General features: G+C 43.4%; 1 protein-coding gene across 1 annotated transcript in view; it reads left to right on the forward strand.

The window, feature by feature from the left end:
• The window catches only part of bco2a (beta-carotene oxygenase 2a), a 40,718-nt gene extending 23,067 nt beyond the window's left edge, over window positions 1-17,651 (forward strand). Inside the window, exons 6-12 of the mRNA XM_076273760.1 lie at window positions 7,096-7,224; window positions 7,529-7,689; window positions 7,984-8,151; window positions 12,410-12,547; window positions 12,937-13,119; window positions 13,246-13,356; window positions 15,375-17,651. Coding sequence (XP_076129875.1) covers window positions 7,096-7,224; window positions 7,529-7,689; window positions 7,984-8,151; window positions 12,410-12,547; window positions 12,937-13,119; window positions 13,246-13,356; window positions 15,375-15,491 — 1,007 coding nt within the window. The 3' untranslated portion in view covers window positions 15,492-17,651. The remainder of the gene's footprint in view (window positions 1-7,095; window positions 7,225-7,528; window positions 7,690-7,983; window positions 8,152-12,409; window positions 12,548-12,936; window positions 13,120-13,245; window positions 13,357-15,374) is intronic.
• Window positions 17,652-18,411: the final 760 nt, after the last annotated feature.

The raw sequence follows: 18,411 nt of genomic DNA on the forward strand, positions 1-18,411 counted from the left end.
ACACTCAGGTGTGAGGAACCACTGCAGGTTTATTCACGATACCGGGAGCAGGTCACTAGCAACATCATGTTCCAGTAACACTACTCAAAGTTCTCTAGGGCGAAGCCCCATCTTATACATGTTAATTACATTGGTAATACAAATCACATGAGTACAATGGTCTTTTCCAAAAAATCCTCATACATGCAGAAATACAACAATACATATACACTTCTTGGACATAGCATGTGATCCATGCGCCATACGCAAGTCATGGGGCTACTCCAAGTAAGTAGATAATTGGTCAATACAATACATATACATCCTTCAGCATTCTCTTGCCATAGTCTAGTTCCTGTCGGGATATTCCTAATATTACTGCCTCAGGCAGAATACCCTTAACTCATGACAAAGGGGGTCGCATGACCTTTATTAGAAAATCGTGACATGGAGAGAGCAAATGACAGACAAAGCAAAGTTGATGCACAGTATTGAATGTATAGAAAGCATATACAGAATATAAAAAAATGTTAGTAATCCAAAATTTCTCCTTCAGGGCGAAACCCTTGTCCGCCTGACACCCGTGAAGACGGGAGGAGCACGGGCGAACTGTAGTTCGTACCCGTGCTCGAGCGTATGGAGAACCCATTAGGAGTTTGTGCACTTCCACCACTCCGCAATGTGATTCGCCAGACACGGCGGCCGCGGGCTTAACCCAGGCCGATCCACTCCAGCCGGGGCATCCACGTCCGGAGCCACCAAGCCTGGGGCCGGCTGTGTGTCTGCCGCCGGCTGTAGCGCCGCGGCAGGCATACGGGCTTGGCCGTGCCTCATCATGATTATTGATTGATGATTTTTTTTTGGGGGGAGTGGCCATTGTCGGCGCCTGTGCGGTGGGGCGGGAGATCCCTTCTCACCGAGGCAGAAAACTCTTTAGCGCCTCTGCGCTTTTCTGGGTCGCCCTGAAACGCTCCCTCATGCTGGTCATCGTCGGCCCGAACAACCCCGAGGGGGTCAGGGGCGCGTCAAGTAGCGGGATCTTCTCCCTGTCCGGCAGCTGTGACAGCGTAAGCCACAGGTGGCGCACCAGCACCACCAAATGGCCCATTGCCCTGCCCTGCGCCAGAGCAGCACACCTCAACGCTCGCAGCGAGAGGTCCAGGGAACTTCCGCCACTCCTGGGGTGGGGCCAAAGGCTCCTCCTCCTCGGTGGCCAACCTCATGCTCTCCCCGGCGTATACCTGGAGAACCGCTGCTGTGTTGCGGGCCCGGCAAGCCTGCCCCACACAGGCATATGCTTTGGAGGCCTGGCCAGCCGTAACCCGGGCCGATGCTCCCTGGGGGCAAAGATACGCCGCCAACGTCTCCTCCACCTCAGGGAGGTGAGCCAGCCCCTGGTCCTCCGCCCCATCTAGGGCAGAGAAAGGGCCGAAGCCCTGTACCGGGGACCGGGATGAATACGGCTTCCCCCAAGATTTCTGTACCTCTGCCAGAAAATCGGGGAAGGCTGGGAGAGGGCGGGACCTCTTCTCTGGCCGGTGCTCATAGAAAGAGCCGTCCATTAAGGACCCCTGTGCTCCGGCTGCTCCGGCCACTGAATGCCGAGCAACTTAGTGGCGTGCTCCAGAACGGTGGCCAGCTCTCGGGAGAGGGGGGCAGACTCTGGTGGAGCATCATCCCCTGTGCTCTCAACCGGGCCCTGCTGCTCCAGCGAGCAGCTCTCTGAGGCGACGAGGGACACTCTGTCATCGTCATCGGACTCATGAGAGCTGCCTGCGGAGGTCTCAGCAAAAAAAAAGCCATCGGGGGGACCTTGCAGCCGTCCCGGGCAAAATTGCCTCTCCCTGCTCAACCAGCAGCCTCTCCGGGAGCGCAAGCGCATCACCAGGGCCCAGCTGGGAGCTGGGAGGGGGGCCGTTGGCTGCCATTTCCTCGAGCACACGAGCTTGATATATGACAGCTTTTGGTCCCAACCTCTCGCTGTGCGGGCAGGATTCGAGGACCGCCAACGCTGCCCGGGCATGGTCGACACCCAGGCAGCTTATGCAGATCGGGTGTGGGTCCAGAGCGAGGATCCACATCCTGCAGCTCCGACCGCACCTCCGCATTTGGGCGGTCACTGACTCAGACATGCTTTTTAGATTTTTAGAACCTTTATTAAAGAAGCAAGACAGAAAAGCAAGAAAAATAGAGAGGTATAGAAAGAAAGAGAGTCGGCAGCAGTCGTCTTCTTCCCCGGCAAGGCTGAAGTCGATGACACCTGTCTCTCCCGTTCCTTTAACTTCTCCCGATATCCTTTGCCTTTCCTCTTGCTCGCAAGACCGTATTTTAATTTTCTTGTGGGAACTTCAAGCGATGTCGCTGAAGAATGAAAGAGTGATTGTCGTTGGCCGCGGCGGCTTATTATAGCCGAGCCGTTTCGCGCCAACAGAACCTTAGCAGGACCTGTAAGAGGACTTTAGTGTGATCACGTGATCGTGGAATGTATTCCCATTGGTTAACGCCGAGTAGTTCGACTGAAAGAGAACCTTATTATGACAGTCAGTACATATCGGGTACATATACCCCCCCCCCCATCTACTTCCTGAATTTTTGGTTAACGATACCCGGGACACCGAAACACCACATGAAATGGGGCACATGAAATTTGGTGGGTATGTAGCCTCACTAGACTTTTACGGAAACATTTTGTTTGTTGTTAATTGATCATTAAGAATTTCGTCGATCACGTTAATTTGTTATCGATTAAACTAATGCAGGTTGCGTTGCGTAGTGTGTCTTGATGAAATTAATTTCACTGTGTGGCAGCAATTAAACATTATACCACCCAGGGACAATATTTGAGCTATCTACTCTGTTACCTACGAGTTTTGATTTATGAAGAGTTCATGGTGAAGTGTGGCGTGGGACCATTTTATCGTTTAAAAAAACGATAACGTTATTTCACTGCAAACACTGCAATGTAATAATTGCCTACCAGTAGGGTCGGTATAGGAGCAATAGAAGACATCGTTTTGATTTAACTCAATGAAATAAGAGCTCTTCTTAATATTTTATATTGTTGGTTGGTTTAATACCTTGTTGTCAATGAAAAGTCGTCCTACACCATGGGTCTCCAACACGTCGCTCTCAAGCTCAGTCGCTTGGAACAGACAGGAACAGGAAACAACATGAAGGAGGTGTGGGACTGTATGAAATCTATCACTGGCCTTAAGAAGAGCAGCAGCTCTGTGGAGGGAGACCTGGACAGGGCGAACCAGCTGAACCACTTTTACAGCAGGTTCGATTGCCCATCCCCCAGCCCCCACCCCACCTCATTACCAGTGCAACTCTCACCCCCACCATCACTGGATATTGTGTAACCTGCGTTGTGTTGAATCTGCGCGATTCAGCCCTGCACACGCCCGGACTCGAACCCGCGAACAGCAGCACCTCGGATCGGGAGGCGAGCACGCTAACAATTGAGCCCAGGCTACTGGCTCGCATGCCAGCAGCACTCTTGAGGCGTCGGGGAGTGAGGTTTACCAACGTTCCACAAGCACAGCTAAGCTAGCTGGCATCCGTTATATTGCACCCCTCCCCCACATGGCGACCACGGACAACGAGGTGACAACGACCTCAGTCAACAGCCATCAGACACACAGACCCCAGATGCTGCCCCCCTCCCCTCCCCCCCTCCATCATCACTGCTGATCAGGCTATCGCACCTCTCCCCCACATGGTGACCACGAGTAGTGCAGCAACAATGGCTTCAGCCAACGGCCATCAGTCTCTAGTCACACGACAACCCTCTCAGAAGCACCCTTCCTCCTCCTCTCCCTCCACTCCCCTCATCCCCCCCATCATTACAGCTGATCAAGTAAGTTATCTTTAAAAAAAACTTCATCCTCGTAAGGCAGCCGGGCCTGACAGACTGTGTCCAAGGCTACTCAAGACCTGTGCTGCTGAACTGGGGGAGCCACTGAAGCACATCTTCAACTGGAGTCTACGTCTCGGACAAGTTTCAACACTATGGAAGACATCATGTCTCACCCCTGTCCCTAAGAAGCCACACCCCAGTGAGCTTGATGACTTCAGGCCTGTCGCTCTAACATCACATGTGATGAAGACACTGGAGCGACTGGTCTTAGGTATGCTCAGACCCCAGGTACGCCATGCACTAGACCCGTTACAGTTTGCATACCAGGAGAAAGTGGGCGTGGACGATGCCATCACTTATCTTTTACACAGGACACATTCTCGCCTAGACAAGAGGAAAAGTGCTGTGAGAATCATGTTCTTTGATTTCTCAAGTCCTTTTAACACCATCCAACCCCTCAGACTGGGAGACAAGCTCTTGCAGATGGGTGTGGACGCTCACCTGGTAACCTGGATTACAGATTACCTGACCGAGCGACCACAGTTCTTCAGACTGAAGAACTGTCTCTCTGACACTGTGATCAGCAGCACCGGAGGGCCACAGGGAACTGTGCTCTCTCCAGTCCTGTTCACCCTGTACACATCTGACTTCTGCTACAACACCGAGTCATGCCACATGCAGAAGTTTTCTGATGATACTACAATTGTGGGGTGTATCAGGGACGAGCAAGAGGAGGAGTACAGGAGCCTGGTGGAGGACTTTGTGCATTGGTGCAAACTCAATCACCTTCAACTCAACACTTCAAAGATTAAGGAGATGGTGGTGGATTTCCGCATTGATGGGGTCAATGTGGAGGTGGTAAGCATACAAGTATCTGGGTCTCCACCTGGACAATAAACTGGACTGGTCAGCCACACTGATGCACTCTACAAGAAAGGACAGAGCAGGCTGTACTTCCTTCAATGGAGGAGGCTGCGGTCCTTCAATGTGTGCAGCAAGCTCCTCAGGATGTTCTACCAGTCTGTTGTGGCCGGCGCCCTCTTCTATGCAGTGGTATGCTGGGGAGGAAGCATAAAGAAGAAGGATGCTGGGCGACTTGACAGGCTGGTAAGGAAGGCTGGCTCTGTAGTGGGAAATGAACTGGAGTGCATCACTTCAATATCTGACAAAAGGACCCTAAACAAACTGATCAACATCTTGGACAATGAATGTCATCCACTCTACAGCACTATCAAAAAGCAAAAGAGCTTGATCAGCTGGAGACTTCGCTCACTGCCATGCACAACTGAAAGGCTGAGGAAGTCATTTGTTCCTAGGACCATTGAACTGTTCAATGCCTCACTAAAGGGAAGAGGAGAGATAGACTTCTCTGCTTAGTCTGGCTGCCTCTCCACCCTCTCCATGTTTGAGTACTGACTGCCCACTACTGCTTTACTACTGTTTTACTACTGTTTTCTAATGTACACAGCCTAATGTTTTCACAACTGTTATACTGCTACACTGTTTTTCATGCTATATTAGCACACATGATCAACGATAAGGTTTCCATTACAGCACAGCGCACGTTTTGAATGAATGAAAGCGGCTGCCTTGTCTCGCAATAATCAGCGGGTGAAATGTAATATTGAGCCATCAAATACCCCCCAGATTTCAGTGCTCATCAGTCCCAACATTGAGCAATATAATCAAACTGTCCAGAAGTAAATTAAATCCCAAACCAAACGCAAAATCTTCTGCTTTTGATAGCGGTACACGCTCCAAACGAAACGCATGTCTCACAATAAAATGCACATAGAAATAAAAGGCCTGCTCAATATACACCTGCCCCAAATGCTTTGGCAGCCTAAGTAAATAAAAGACCCCGGTCATAATCAGGATTTTGCGGTAGTTATTTTTTTATGAGGCTTTGTTAAATAGCCTAATTAATTGTTATAGGCTAATCTTTCACCCTCTTTCTCGACTTGGATAGTTTTGAGTTACATTTTGACAAAACTTGTTAGATCTAAGTATTATTTTTTTTTGGTTAAGTTATTGTTTAACATGATTCTTTTTTATAATTTATTATTTTGGAACAAACAAGGGTCTCTGTTTAATCTGAACGCAGATACATACACAGACACACACAAACACACACCAACACACACGAATACATACACACACAGACAGAAACACACACATGCACACACACACATCCACATACACACAGACACGCACACACACACACACACGCACACACAGGCACACACATATTGATATAGGCAATTACAAATTCAGTAGGATTAAAGGAAAACCGAATATTCATCATCATTTAGGCTGCATTTCCAGTATTGGCGTTACGTAGTTTGTCCACCAGATGGCACAGATGCAAGACGTTACTTTTATGGAAGTTAATCTAAAGTGGGTTGGAAAAACAATGGATGCTTCCTACAAGGACAACACTGTAGTTTACCGCAGAGAATAGGGAGGGAAAGTGAAAACCAGCGCCCCAAGTGGTTGCGTTCCTATCGAAGAGCAGCTCCAATGTTAAGTCCCATAGACCTATTTAAAAAAAAATATTGTGAAGCCAAATCAGCAATGTTATCCACCAAAAATATTTTTTAGTGTCTATACAGTAATAATCTTCTAACTGTGAAAATGTCAGACCCTATTTTGCCTTATTTAAAAAAATCGAAATTGCTCCTTTTGTTTCATAAACAAACTACAAAAGAAGTCACGTGACTTAGCTAAATAAAGAAATTCTTTGGCTGGGGTAGGCTAATTCACAAAGCAGTAGCCTATAACCTTTTGTAGAACTGTCTAAATAAAGAGATGGCATCATGTCATATGTTTCAATACATTCATATATTTTGGAATTCAAAGTAAGTTCATATATTTTTAATAATTCATATTCTGTGACCTGCATAATTACTAATAGCCAACTAAGTATTTAGTAATTTCAATGTTTCATATTGATTTCTACGGCGGTCTCTGAGTTTGGAATTGAGTGTGGCGTCTGGTTCAATATTCTGTGCGAGGGACTTGTAGGTGAAATTTCATGGGGAAACTATGATGATTGGTCAAATTTGTGGAAAAGTTGCAGCATTTGGACAAAATCGTAATGTCGCCCAGAATTCGCGAGATTGGTAGGACAGGGATGACACAGTCCACTTCATTTACATGCAATGTATCTTACCTTTTGCCCTGTTTTCTCATTGGCCTGTACCCTGGTCTGTCAATTGAGGTTTTGAAATGACTTGAACTTAAACCCCACCCCCCAGGTACTTTCTACAACATTATTTGCGTTCCTCCTGAGCGGGAGACAGCCAATGACACTCTCCAGGGCGCAAAGGTTCTGTGCTCCATCCCTCCTACTGACAACAGCCGGCCATCTTACTACCACAGCTTTGGTAAAGCTCATTCAGCTCCCCTCTAGCCACAGTCTTGCTTTTTAAACATATCTTATATGTATAACCTAATCTATGACAAATGATAGATATTAGAAACCTGAGAAACTTTTTATATCAGTCTAGAAGCACTGAAAAACCATCAAATCATTTGGCCATTCCACATGTTCTTGTTAACTAACAGATATGCTAATCATATTCCTTAAGAATTTACAATGTATTATCAATATCATTTTGTATTCATATAATAACGTTCATGTTTAAACCATTTTAATTTTAAGTGCTGTTTCTCATCTGTCCTTTGCAGCTATGTCAGAAAACTATGTGTTGTTCATTGAACAGCCTATTAAAATGAACGTTTGGAAGATTCTCACAGCTAACCTGACAGGAAAGGGTATTAGTGATGCCATCTACTGGGACCCCAAACTTGAGACTATCCTCCACCTAATCCACAAACAGACTGGCCAGGTAAGCAGCCAATTCTGCATGAAGTATCGGCTCAACTAACAAAAGTGCTGAGAACTTACGACTAACGTTTCGATGTAGTCACATCTTCATCAGAGTCCTTGGAAATTGAAAATTAAGAAGACATCTGAGCTGCACAGGCGTCTCTACTTCTCTCTGAAATATCTGTCCTGGCCTGGTTGCACCGGATTGTTTGACAGAAGCGCGGAGAACCCTCCTTTGTGCTGAGAACTTCTTTGCCCACGCAACATTCCACCTAATTTCTCTGAGCTGTGAGCTTCTTGTTTGTCTCTGCAGGTCAGTCCAGTGAAGTACCACACCAAAGCCATGTCCACCTTCCACCAGATCAATGCCTTTGAGCAGGACGGCTTCCTCATGCTGGACCTGTGTGCCTCAGATGACGGCCAGGCCATCAACGTCTACAACCTCCAGAACCTGCGCAAGTCAGGGGAGGCTTTGGACCAGGTAGGTCCTGTTATATTAACTCTCTGTCACACTGCTAATGATTGGACCCAAATGTAGGACACAACTCAAGATGAAAATCAAACAGATTTTACTCACGAAAAAAGAGCAACAGAGGAACAATAGCCGGCTTCAGAACGTCGAGCCAGGCCAGGCTAGGGTAATTTAAGGGACCACCTGGTGATAGTAGCCCAGGCTACAAGCCTCATGACCCTGACATGTTTGTGTTCATACTGTCAGGCCATTAGCCTCTCCGCATTACACCTCGACACGCCCTCACTTGTGAAAAAGTCACCAATACCACCCATTTTCAAACAGGATAAGCAGAAAGTCGCGTATCTCTTTCCTATACTGTAGCCTATGCTATCGAAGTCACCTAGTCACCTATTTCTGTCCTTTTACGTGTATGTCACTTAATAGCCTATTCATTTCTATACAAACCATTACGGCGGATTCCTAAAAATGCAAGCACACACAATATACGTGTATCTAAATGAGCTATGTACCATAAATGACATTTTACCTTAAAAAGAGCTGTAAACAGTGTTGTAAGGCTGTGTGTACAAATCAGCTTGGAGTTCCGGTGGAATTTTGTTTTCACAAAGATGTGCCTCGTGAGTGGACTTTGTTCAAATCTACACATCTATGGCTACTGGAACATTTAAGGTTCATTTATCAAATGTTATTTTTAAGTATTAAAAAACATCTTTATTTTAAAATTTCTGAACGAAAGGGGCTGAAACTGAAATTGGAGCTTTTATGATAGTTCTTTAAGTAGCCTAGGCTATTCCACACTATCGATAGCATAAAACACACTGGCAGGAATAATTTAGTGCGACGCTTGTCTATGTTAATTAACTCATAAGTTCACTTTTAATTTTAGCCTACTGTGCTACATGGCGCCTCTGGACAGAGTTAGCCTACTAACAGGCAAACATCTTTATACGGACGTAACCGCTATCTCTAAACTCTGTGTACTAGGAAATACTGCTGTGCTTTCATAGCCATCCATTCTATCATGTTTCTAGGCTTCACACACAACGGGTTGACCCCGCCTTCACCTTGACCCCACCCCTAGCCCCGCTCTAGCACCAAGTGGCCCAACGTTTAGGGTGGGCCAGAAATCAGGGGCCAGTAGCACCAATATAGCCCCCAAGTGGCACCAGTTAGCACCCACACCTGAAGGTGTGAAAGCAATTATCCCTGGCACGGCCTGGCCTAGCTTGCTTTCGATGGTCTGAAGCCGGCTAATGTGACATATCGAACAGAAATTGCCTTCATTTTACGACATGTATCCTCTTTTCATCAATCTACTGTTTAGTCCAGGGGTCGGCTACCCGCGGCTCCGGAGCCGCATGCGGCTCTTTGATCCCTCTGATGCGGCTCAGCTTTTGAAAATAATAATGAGTAGGCCTATTTAATTAAAATGTATGTTCGTAGGTCTATCTGAGTAATTTATATAACTTCCCACCTCACTTCACTCCGTAACCGTAGCCTGCACAATATTGTTACATTCGCGGTTCGTTGCAATGTCATTATCAAACAAAAATCACCGATTTCCCTCCATTTCAGTCAACGAGAACACTTTAATTGTTATTGTTGATGTGTGCGCTTGCTGTAGGCTAGATAAGGAAAATGTCAAAAAGGAAACATCAGCGACCAGCTTGCGAGCGCGAACACAAGCGGGCTGAAATGGGAAAGTTTCCATCCGAAGACTGATTCTGAAAACGCGAAATGAACTGCCCGTTATATATCGCAATGAGTTAGTATTGCTGTGTTAACCCTATTCCACTTGCATGTGAGAAATCTTTGTCACATATGAAAAATCTAAAGACAAACCGCTCACGTTTAAGGGCATTTCCCCGCAAAACTGTCACATCCATAACGCCAACACAATGCCATGGTAGGCAATTTAGTTGGCGTTATGGATATATGACAGTTTTGAGTGGTGTTGCCCTTAAATGATGCCTCAATTCTTGCATGAAACTTCACCTCACTGAATATGAGCCAGCCAGACCATCACTAAATCTAATCTCTGGTAGGCCTGTTCAATTTCGCCAATGACATGTCAATGAAAATTGAGTGTTGTGTTGTGCTATGAAACATGTGTTGTGCTATGATGTTACTTTGCATACCAAAGGACACTGGGAAAATAGGGGGTGGTGTTTAGCCTTCATAGGAAGCCTAAGGACTATACTTCTGTCATTACACTTTACATTTTAAGTTACTTGCACATTAGTTTTAAAACTAGTAGAAAATTAATTTAAAAAAATCCTCTGTTGAATGAAAGTAACTGTACGTTAAATATCCAAACTTTTTCTTGTAACCGTCTTTATGTGGCTCTTCTGAGATTAAAAAATAAATAAATTTGGTAAAAGTGGCTCTCCAGGCAAAAAAGGTTGCCGAGCCCTGGTTTAGGTCTTCTTTTATACCTTGTGCACGAGCAGAGATGAAGCTGACCTAAACCTCGCTTGAATAAACCGCTACCAAGATGCCGCTAACTTTAGTTAATGGAACGGCTTCAGCCCCAAGTGAAAGTCTACACTAGTTCAAGCCAGGCTATTTCCGTTAAGGGGCTATCACATTGTACACGGTATTCGCTGCACTCGCGGCTAGTTTGCTCTTGGTTGAGGTAACGTCCCAAAGATGTTTGTTGTGCTTGCCGCTGGGCGCAGTGCAAAATACCAATGACTTACAGCGCGCCGCAGTCAACCTGATTGAATTTTGACCGCGGCACACGCAAGGACGGCAAAGCGGCAAAATACCGCTTGCGCTGCGCTTTGCTCAGTTCAGCAGCAGACCAATTTTTGCGCGCGCAAGCCATTGACTATAATGCATTTCATAGCACAAGCCATTGACTATAATGCATTTCATAGCACAAGCCATTGACTATAATGCATTTTTATAGAGCATGCCGCGTGTAATGTGACTGGCCCTTTAAGCGCCGCCTTCATTAGCGAGGTTGATGGAATACCCCTCAGGTTATGTGCTAAGTTATAGCTCAAATCGTGTAAAACTACCGCCCACTGACCAATCAATTATCTTGAAAAATTAAGTTATCTCACGTGTAGGATTCTGTCATATATCTTACAAGTGGAGCTCCGCCTCTACAAACATTTTGGATATCGCATGTGGTTTAATAGTGTTGTCCGTGCAAATATCCCACTATGGACATGCATACTATACAACAACTGATGACAATCGATTTATTTGATGTTATAGGTTAGACACTAAAAATGACCGCAGTGTAGATTACGCTATCGCTGATAAATCCGGAAGTAATTGTTTTTTAATATAGGCGGTCTTGTGCGTCTCCACGTTTCACGATTGGCCAACATAGTAACTAGTTTGACAAATATATCACATAACTGCTATCATAGTATCACTTAACTTATACCCCTGAGTCAAGGCTTTGTGTAGCCTCGATATGTCTAGGTAGCCTAGATATGTCTAACGTGCTTCGTAGTATTCCACTGGTCTCTGTAGGCAGCCCAGGCTACGAAAACTGGAAACATACTGTAGCCTACAAAGTGGGGGTAGCCTGTCCGCCAAACAATACCAGAACCCTGTGTGGAATTTCTCTGGGAATACTGAAGAAAAGGGGTGAACTACCTCTCTGGTGTGTTTTGTTTGGTCCTTGGTTAAAATATAATGTATCTTGTTTTGGACAAAAGCATCTGCTAAGAAATTTAAATGTAAACATGAACATAAACAAACGTGACTTCCTGCACAATCGCTGAGTGCATCTTTTAGACAAAGCCACTGTTTTTCTACAGAATTTTTCTCTCCCTTTTTTTCTCTCACTCTCACTCTTGTCTCTGTCTCCTTTCTTCCCTATTTGCTATTTGAGATATGTAAACACATGAACATACACATCTGCTTTTAGAAGCGATGAATCTAGTCTAGTGCTCATGTTTTCTTTGAAGCAAGATATTTCAGAGGAATGTCCTTCAGCTGTTCAAGTGAAGAGCACTTAAATGAGTTTCGGACAAAAGCAGAAGGAAGAACTTGATGGAACTTGACACTTGAATTTTTTTCTACTTTCTGGGCCTCACTTGAAAAGCTGAAGGAAAGTTTGTCCAAAAACATCATGCTTTTAAAGGAACCTTGTGTACTTGCTTGGATCTACAACTTCCTCTTTACCTACTTCTAGTATGTATAGCGGCTGCTCCTGGGATTTTTACCACACAGTATGTCTGAATACATACAGTATGTGTGCATTGGAGGCACTAATCAAACAAGCAATGTCTGTTCCATGAAGGTGTACAACAAGATGTGCAGGGTGTTCCCTCGGCGCTTTGTGCTGCCCCTCGACATCACCAATGACACACCTATGAACCAAAACCTCAACACACGGCCCAACAGCACAGCAACAGCCATGAAAATCACAAATGATAAGGTATGTGCAATTACGATTCTCTTACTCTCTGTGTGTTAGGGCTGCAACAATTAATCAATTAACTATTTTGGTAAATGACTTATCGATTTGAGTGATTTTGTGAAGGGATAACAACTCACAATTCTGGGTTTCAAGTTTGTTGAATATTGAATGTGACATGAAACTGAATATCCTTGGCATGTAGACATCATCTTGTGCCGTCTTCGTGCTCATTTTTTTTTCCACAATTTTATGACCTTATTTAGACTAAACAACTAGTCAGTTAATTTAGAAAATAATCAACATATTAATCGATTAAGGAAATAATTGTTTGCACCCTTAAGTGTCCTACGCTTTATGTCCTACACACACTTTATGATTTGTATAATTAATCCCACCTCGCCTTTTAGGTGTTTTGCACCCATGAGAATCTCCATGGCGACGACCTTGAGGATTTTGGCGGTTTAGAGTTCCCACAGATAAACTATAACAGGTGTAACACCAAAGCCTACCGCTACTTCTACGGATGTGGCTTCAGACACCTGGTTGGGGATTCCTTACTCAAGATGGACTTGGAGGGCAAACAGTTAAAGGTGAATTTATAACCAGCCATAGGTGGTTTGCTTTTAGGAAAGTTGTGGGTATAGAATGGATGTATAATAAAAGGAAACATAATGGGAAACCTCAGGAAGATTCATAACAATTTTCCTGTCCTGCAGTCCTGGTACCAGGAGGGTCTCTTCCCTTCCGAACCAGTCTTTGTTCCATCGCCTGAGGCGGTTGACGAGGACGAGGGGGTCATCCTCTCAGTGGTGCTCACCCCCACTGAGGTAAGCTACAGTCACACGCCTTAAGAATTTCATAAAATCTCAGAAATACACATTTAAAGGTGCCAGATTGTAAAATGACCTTGAAATATCAACAGAGTGTGAAGAAACAACTGTTAAAAACACCTGTGTTGCCCAGATACCCACTAAAGTTAGCATGCAAACCAGCTCGTGCCAGGCTGGCTCTCTTGTAAAAAACACTTTGTACCATGTGTGGCACCATGTATGGCACCATATGTGGTGCAGTATTTCATACAATGAAAGCAATTAGAATAGTGCTGTGTGGCTGCGAGAATTAGAGAATTAGAGAATTACACATAGGGTGTGTTCGAAACGGGTAAAGTTGCTGCCTTTTAAGATATCTAACTGGGGAGCAAGGCAGCAAGTGCAGTTCGAAACCGAAAAAACAAATTCAGCTGCCTTTTAAGATATCTTAGAATTCCCAAATAACGGTCATTTTTGAAGGCAGCATCGATGCACACTTCATGCTCCCTCCTACCCATAATCCCTTGCGGCAACGTCTGAAACAGCTGTGAAAGGTAAACAAACATGGCGGATGACATCGGTAATGGCTGCTGAATCTGTTTAAAATGTCATTTGTGTGACCTTATTTTGCTTAGATTTATAGATTACAGATTAGAAATAAACAATTTACTATCTGATTATGCCATTGTTGTAACCATTAATAGCGTCTGGTCTGATATATCTGCCGGCCGTAAAACTAATTTATACCGTTAGCCTGCTAGCTTACGTAAGCTAATTTAGTTTAACGTCAGGCCTTTGCTAACGTCATACCGTAGTGTTAACCAAAGATTCTAGAGTGCTACGCTCATTTTTAAAAGATGTATTTAATCCAAAGTCATGTCTAGTGAGACAGCTCTCTATGTAGGGAGGGAGGCAGTAGGCAGCTGTCTCCCGTTTCGAACACACCCATAGATCCTTTAAAAAACATCAATAGCAGAGTGCAGTGTTTAAAAATGTGTAGAATGTTGTCACAGAGCTACAGGGCTGTGCTCAAAGCCCTGACAGCAATGCAATTACCTTAGTGCTGTGAGTGAGTGGAGGAGGCTAGGTTATAATGAATCACTCATAAATGTTCATTCAGTCACTCATAAATCCAGATGTGTTTTGACAGCTGGCAGCACCTTCATCGGAGGATACAGTATGTGGAGTGTATGTGTGTTAAAACTTGATCAAAACTCTCTAATGTAAAAAAAATCAGGTTTCTAGGCCAAGTATACTTGCCTGTACAAGGAATTTGGTCTCTGCATTTATCCCATCTGTGAATTACAGTAGTGAACACACAGAGCACACATGAGGTGAAGCACACACTAACCCGTAGCAGTGAGATGCCTTGCTACAACGGCGCAGTGAGGGGTTAGGTGCCTTGCTCAAGGGCACTTCAGCCATGGACGTGGCCATGGGAGAGCAGTGTTCAACCACTTCCCCCCCGCCCACATTTTTTCTACTGGGTCGGGGATTGAACCAGCAACCCTTACGCTACAAGCCCGAACCCCTAACCAGTAGGCCATGGCTGCCCCCATCAAGATTCTAATGATAATGATTTGTTACAGAACATTTTAGAGCATGTAAGAATTACGAGGCATGATGATGACTTGCATTGTTAAATAACGGAGAGGCCCAGATAGATTTCATCCATAATGACTTTACTTGGTCTGGACAGCAGGAAGTACACCACAGCATAATGCTTATTATCAGTGTCTGAGAGGATAGTGATATTTTGTTCCCCTCCTCATAAACACAATGTTATCACTCATTGCTATTTGATATGACATTATATGCTTCACTTAATGTTGTTTTACACAAGAGGAACAATGCAATATGACTCAAAAAGATACATTATCATCAGTGCCGATGCTGGCCATTTAGGTGCAATTTAGGGTCCTCACTGGTGAAAAGGAGAAGAAAAAGAATGTTAATATTCAAATTTCAAGTGTGTATGTATGTATTATAATGTGTTATGTAACCATATGAATAAATAGAGATTTCTTTCTTTCTAGGATAAAGGAACATTTTTGCTGGTTCTGGACGCTCAGACCTTTGAGGAGCTGGGCAGGGCTGAAGTACCGGTCAACATCCCGTATGGCTTCCATGGCGCCTTCCACTCGACTGCCTAGACAGGCAGCTGCCACCTTGATCCAGGGGCCAGACAGCACTGACCAAAGATTCAACTGTTTCAAGGATACAAGGATACAAGGAAGTTTATTGTCACATGCATATAGTTACTGGAAGGATTGACAGGAAAACTCATTCTATTCCAAGACTGCAGTGTGTCAAGTAATCATCTGCATGAAAACAGTACTTACATAATTGTGCCCATATGGTGTGTACATATGGTATGTCACCAAACAGGCTTGTGCACAATCAGAGCACAGTGCAGACTCAACATCTTTTTTTACACCTCTCTTTCTCTCTCTCTCTCTCTCTCTTTATATTCCAAGACTGCAGTGTGTCAAGTAATAATCTGCATTAAGACAACACTTACATAATTGTGCCTTCTAAACTCTTATTTTAAATGTTACATGTTTACAGTAAAGTTATGTGTCTATATAATCCAAAGTGAGGTTCAATACAAATGAATAGTCAGGGAGATGCCAAATGATCCGAAGTGCCATTTGTTACACAGTTCTGAAGTGCAAGATAGATGGGAGGAAAGGACACAAGAGTAACGATTTGAAGCAGTTTGTGGGGTGGGTGAGTGAAAATGTATCAAGAATAGGTGCAAACCTAATGCAAAGGACCTTTCAAAAGTAAAGGAACTTCAAATGTGAAACCCATATACTTTATATAAGTATCTATATCATTTTTTCATTGTTATGTTAAATAACTATTTTAGTCATAAGTTGGGTATTAATTATGTTATATGTTTTTCTTCAAGCATATATGTATACTAATCTATAACATTTTTTACAATCACTTTGCTACTATTTTCAGAACCTTGATGTCATTTTTCAAAACTCTAGACACAAAACTCAAAACGATTATCACTTGTAACACAGGCTGTCTAATGTTCAAAACATTGCATTGTGCATTCACATCTTTAAAGAAATCGTGCACTTGCACAATCATTGGTTCAAAAAACAAATTTACTGTGAAATACCATTGACAACTATAGATCACCCGCACACAAGCAACCAATAGTTTTACTGTGTCATTGTTCGTACAATCATTCAATAGTGTAGAACAAAATAGGTGATACAGGTTTCATTATGGTACTACATACATCTCTGTAAAAGTACTGCAGTAGCAGAGAGAATACATGGAATCATTGAACAAAGTTTATAATATATTGATGCAAAACACTACAGTACAATCACAACATAGGTTTATTTGAATCAAACCAAAAATAATGAGCTATGAAATAGATAATAAATAAAATAAAAGACAGTACTGTAAAACTAATTGGTGACAATGAATCTTGTTACAGTATCTTGAAACTTTCATGAGTAAACATGGAAGATAGTTTGTCTGTTTCCATACAACTATGCATTAAGAGTAGCAACAGTTACTTATCATTTTGAGCAGTTGTATCAATTGATAGTTAGATAATTTTAAGGAAATTAATGACACTCATTTGAAATGTAATGTGTGAATTGCCTTTTGAAATAGTAGTACTTTGATGTTAAGTTGGGTCATTGAACAGGTGATTTTTGGGAAAAGGGTTAGAGTTTTGTGTCTAGAGTTGTGAAAAATTACATCAAGGTTCTGAAAATAGTAACAAAGTGATTGTAAAATACTGTAATTAAATTAATTAATTTTAATTATTTTGAAGTTGTTACATTTGTTGTGAAGAAAAACAGTTTAATACGCTTTAAAGGTTGTATCAGCGATTGCAGGCCCAAAAAAGGCCCAAACATAAATGATCACATTCATCTAATCTTTCCTAACGATCCACTAGCTGCCTGCCCCATAAGTAGGCCGTCAAAAAAACGCGTCTCTATAGGCAGCCTAGGCTCTGAGATCTGCACACAAAAACAGTTGCTGACAACAAGTGTTGCCAACCACTCAAAGGCAAAAAAGTGTCTCAACCAATAAACGTGTTCAGGAGAGTTTCAATTGCACGGGAGCGAGGGGGAGGGAGTAGTGACTTAGCTCTCTGTTTTGTTTGAACGTCAACAGAAGTGACGTTATCCAGCCCTCGCTGATACAACCTTTAATACATTCCTAATGTCTGACTGTATTTGTTACATTTTGTATTTTGCAGTTTTGTAACTTACTGTATGAATGAAGTTTTAATTACATGAAGAGCACATGAAAATTGATGTTCATTCTGGTCATTATTCATTTTTAGAACATGAAACAGGCTACACCAGAAAGTAGTTAAGTATTTTAAGTTCATTTCCTGATAAGCCAAAGTGGTAAAGGAAGTTGTAGATACAATAATAGTATTATTGTACAATCCAGTGCCATATATGGATAAAAGAACAGTGTGGATTAAAGGAACTTTAATTTGAACCTCGAAAATGTATTACACATAGATCCTTTAAAAAACATCAATAGCAGAGTGCAGTGTTTAAAAATGTGTAGAATGTTGTCACAGAGCTACAGGGCTGTGCTCAAAGCCCTGACAGCAATGCAATTACCTTAGTGCTGTGAGTGAGTGGAGGAGGCTAGGTTATAATGAATCACTCATAAATGTTTATTCAATCACTCATAAATCCAGATGTGTTTTGACAGCTGGCGGCACCTTCATCGGAGGATACAGTATGTGGAGTGTATGTGTGTTGGGGAACTGGGTCAAGTTAAAACTTGATCAAAACTCTCTAATGTAAAAAAATCAGGTTTCTAGGCCAAGTATACTTGCCTGTACAAGGAATTTGGTCTCTGCATTTATCCCATCTGTGAATTACAGTAGTGAACACACAGAGCACACGGTGAAAACACATGAGGTGAAGCACACACTAACCCATAGCAGTGAGATGCCTTGCTACAGCGGCGCAGTGAGGGGTTAGGTGCCTTGCTCAAGGGCACTTCAGCCGTGGACGTGGCCATGGGAGAGCAGTGCTCAACCACTTCCCCCCCGCTAACATTTTTTCT

This window comes from Alosa pseudoharengus, unplaced genomic scaffold, assembly GCF_046254945.1.
Source record: "Alosa pseudoharengus isolate Yale_2024_CS ecotype anadromous, Long Island Sound unplaced genomic scaffold, YU_APseudo_1.1 YU_APseudo_1.1_scf_8, whole genome shotgun sequence".
In the NCBI taxonomy this organism is placed as follows: Eukaryota; Metazoa; Chordata; class Actinopteri; order Clupeiformes; family Clupeidae; genus Alosa; species Alosa pseudoharengus.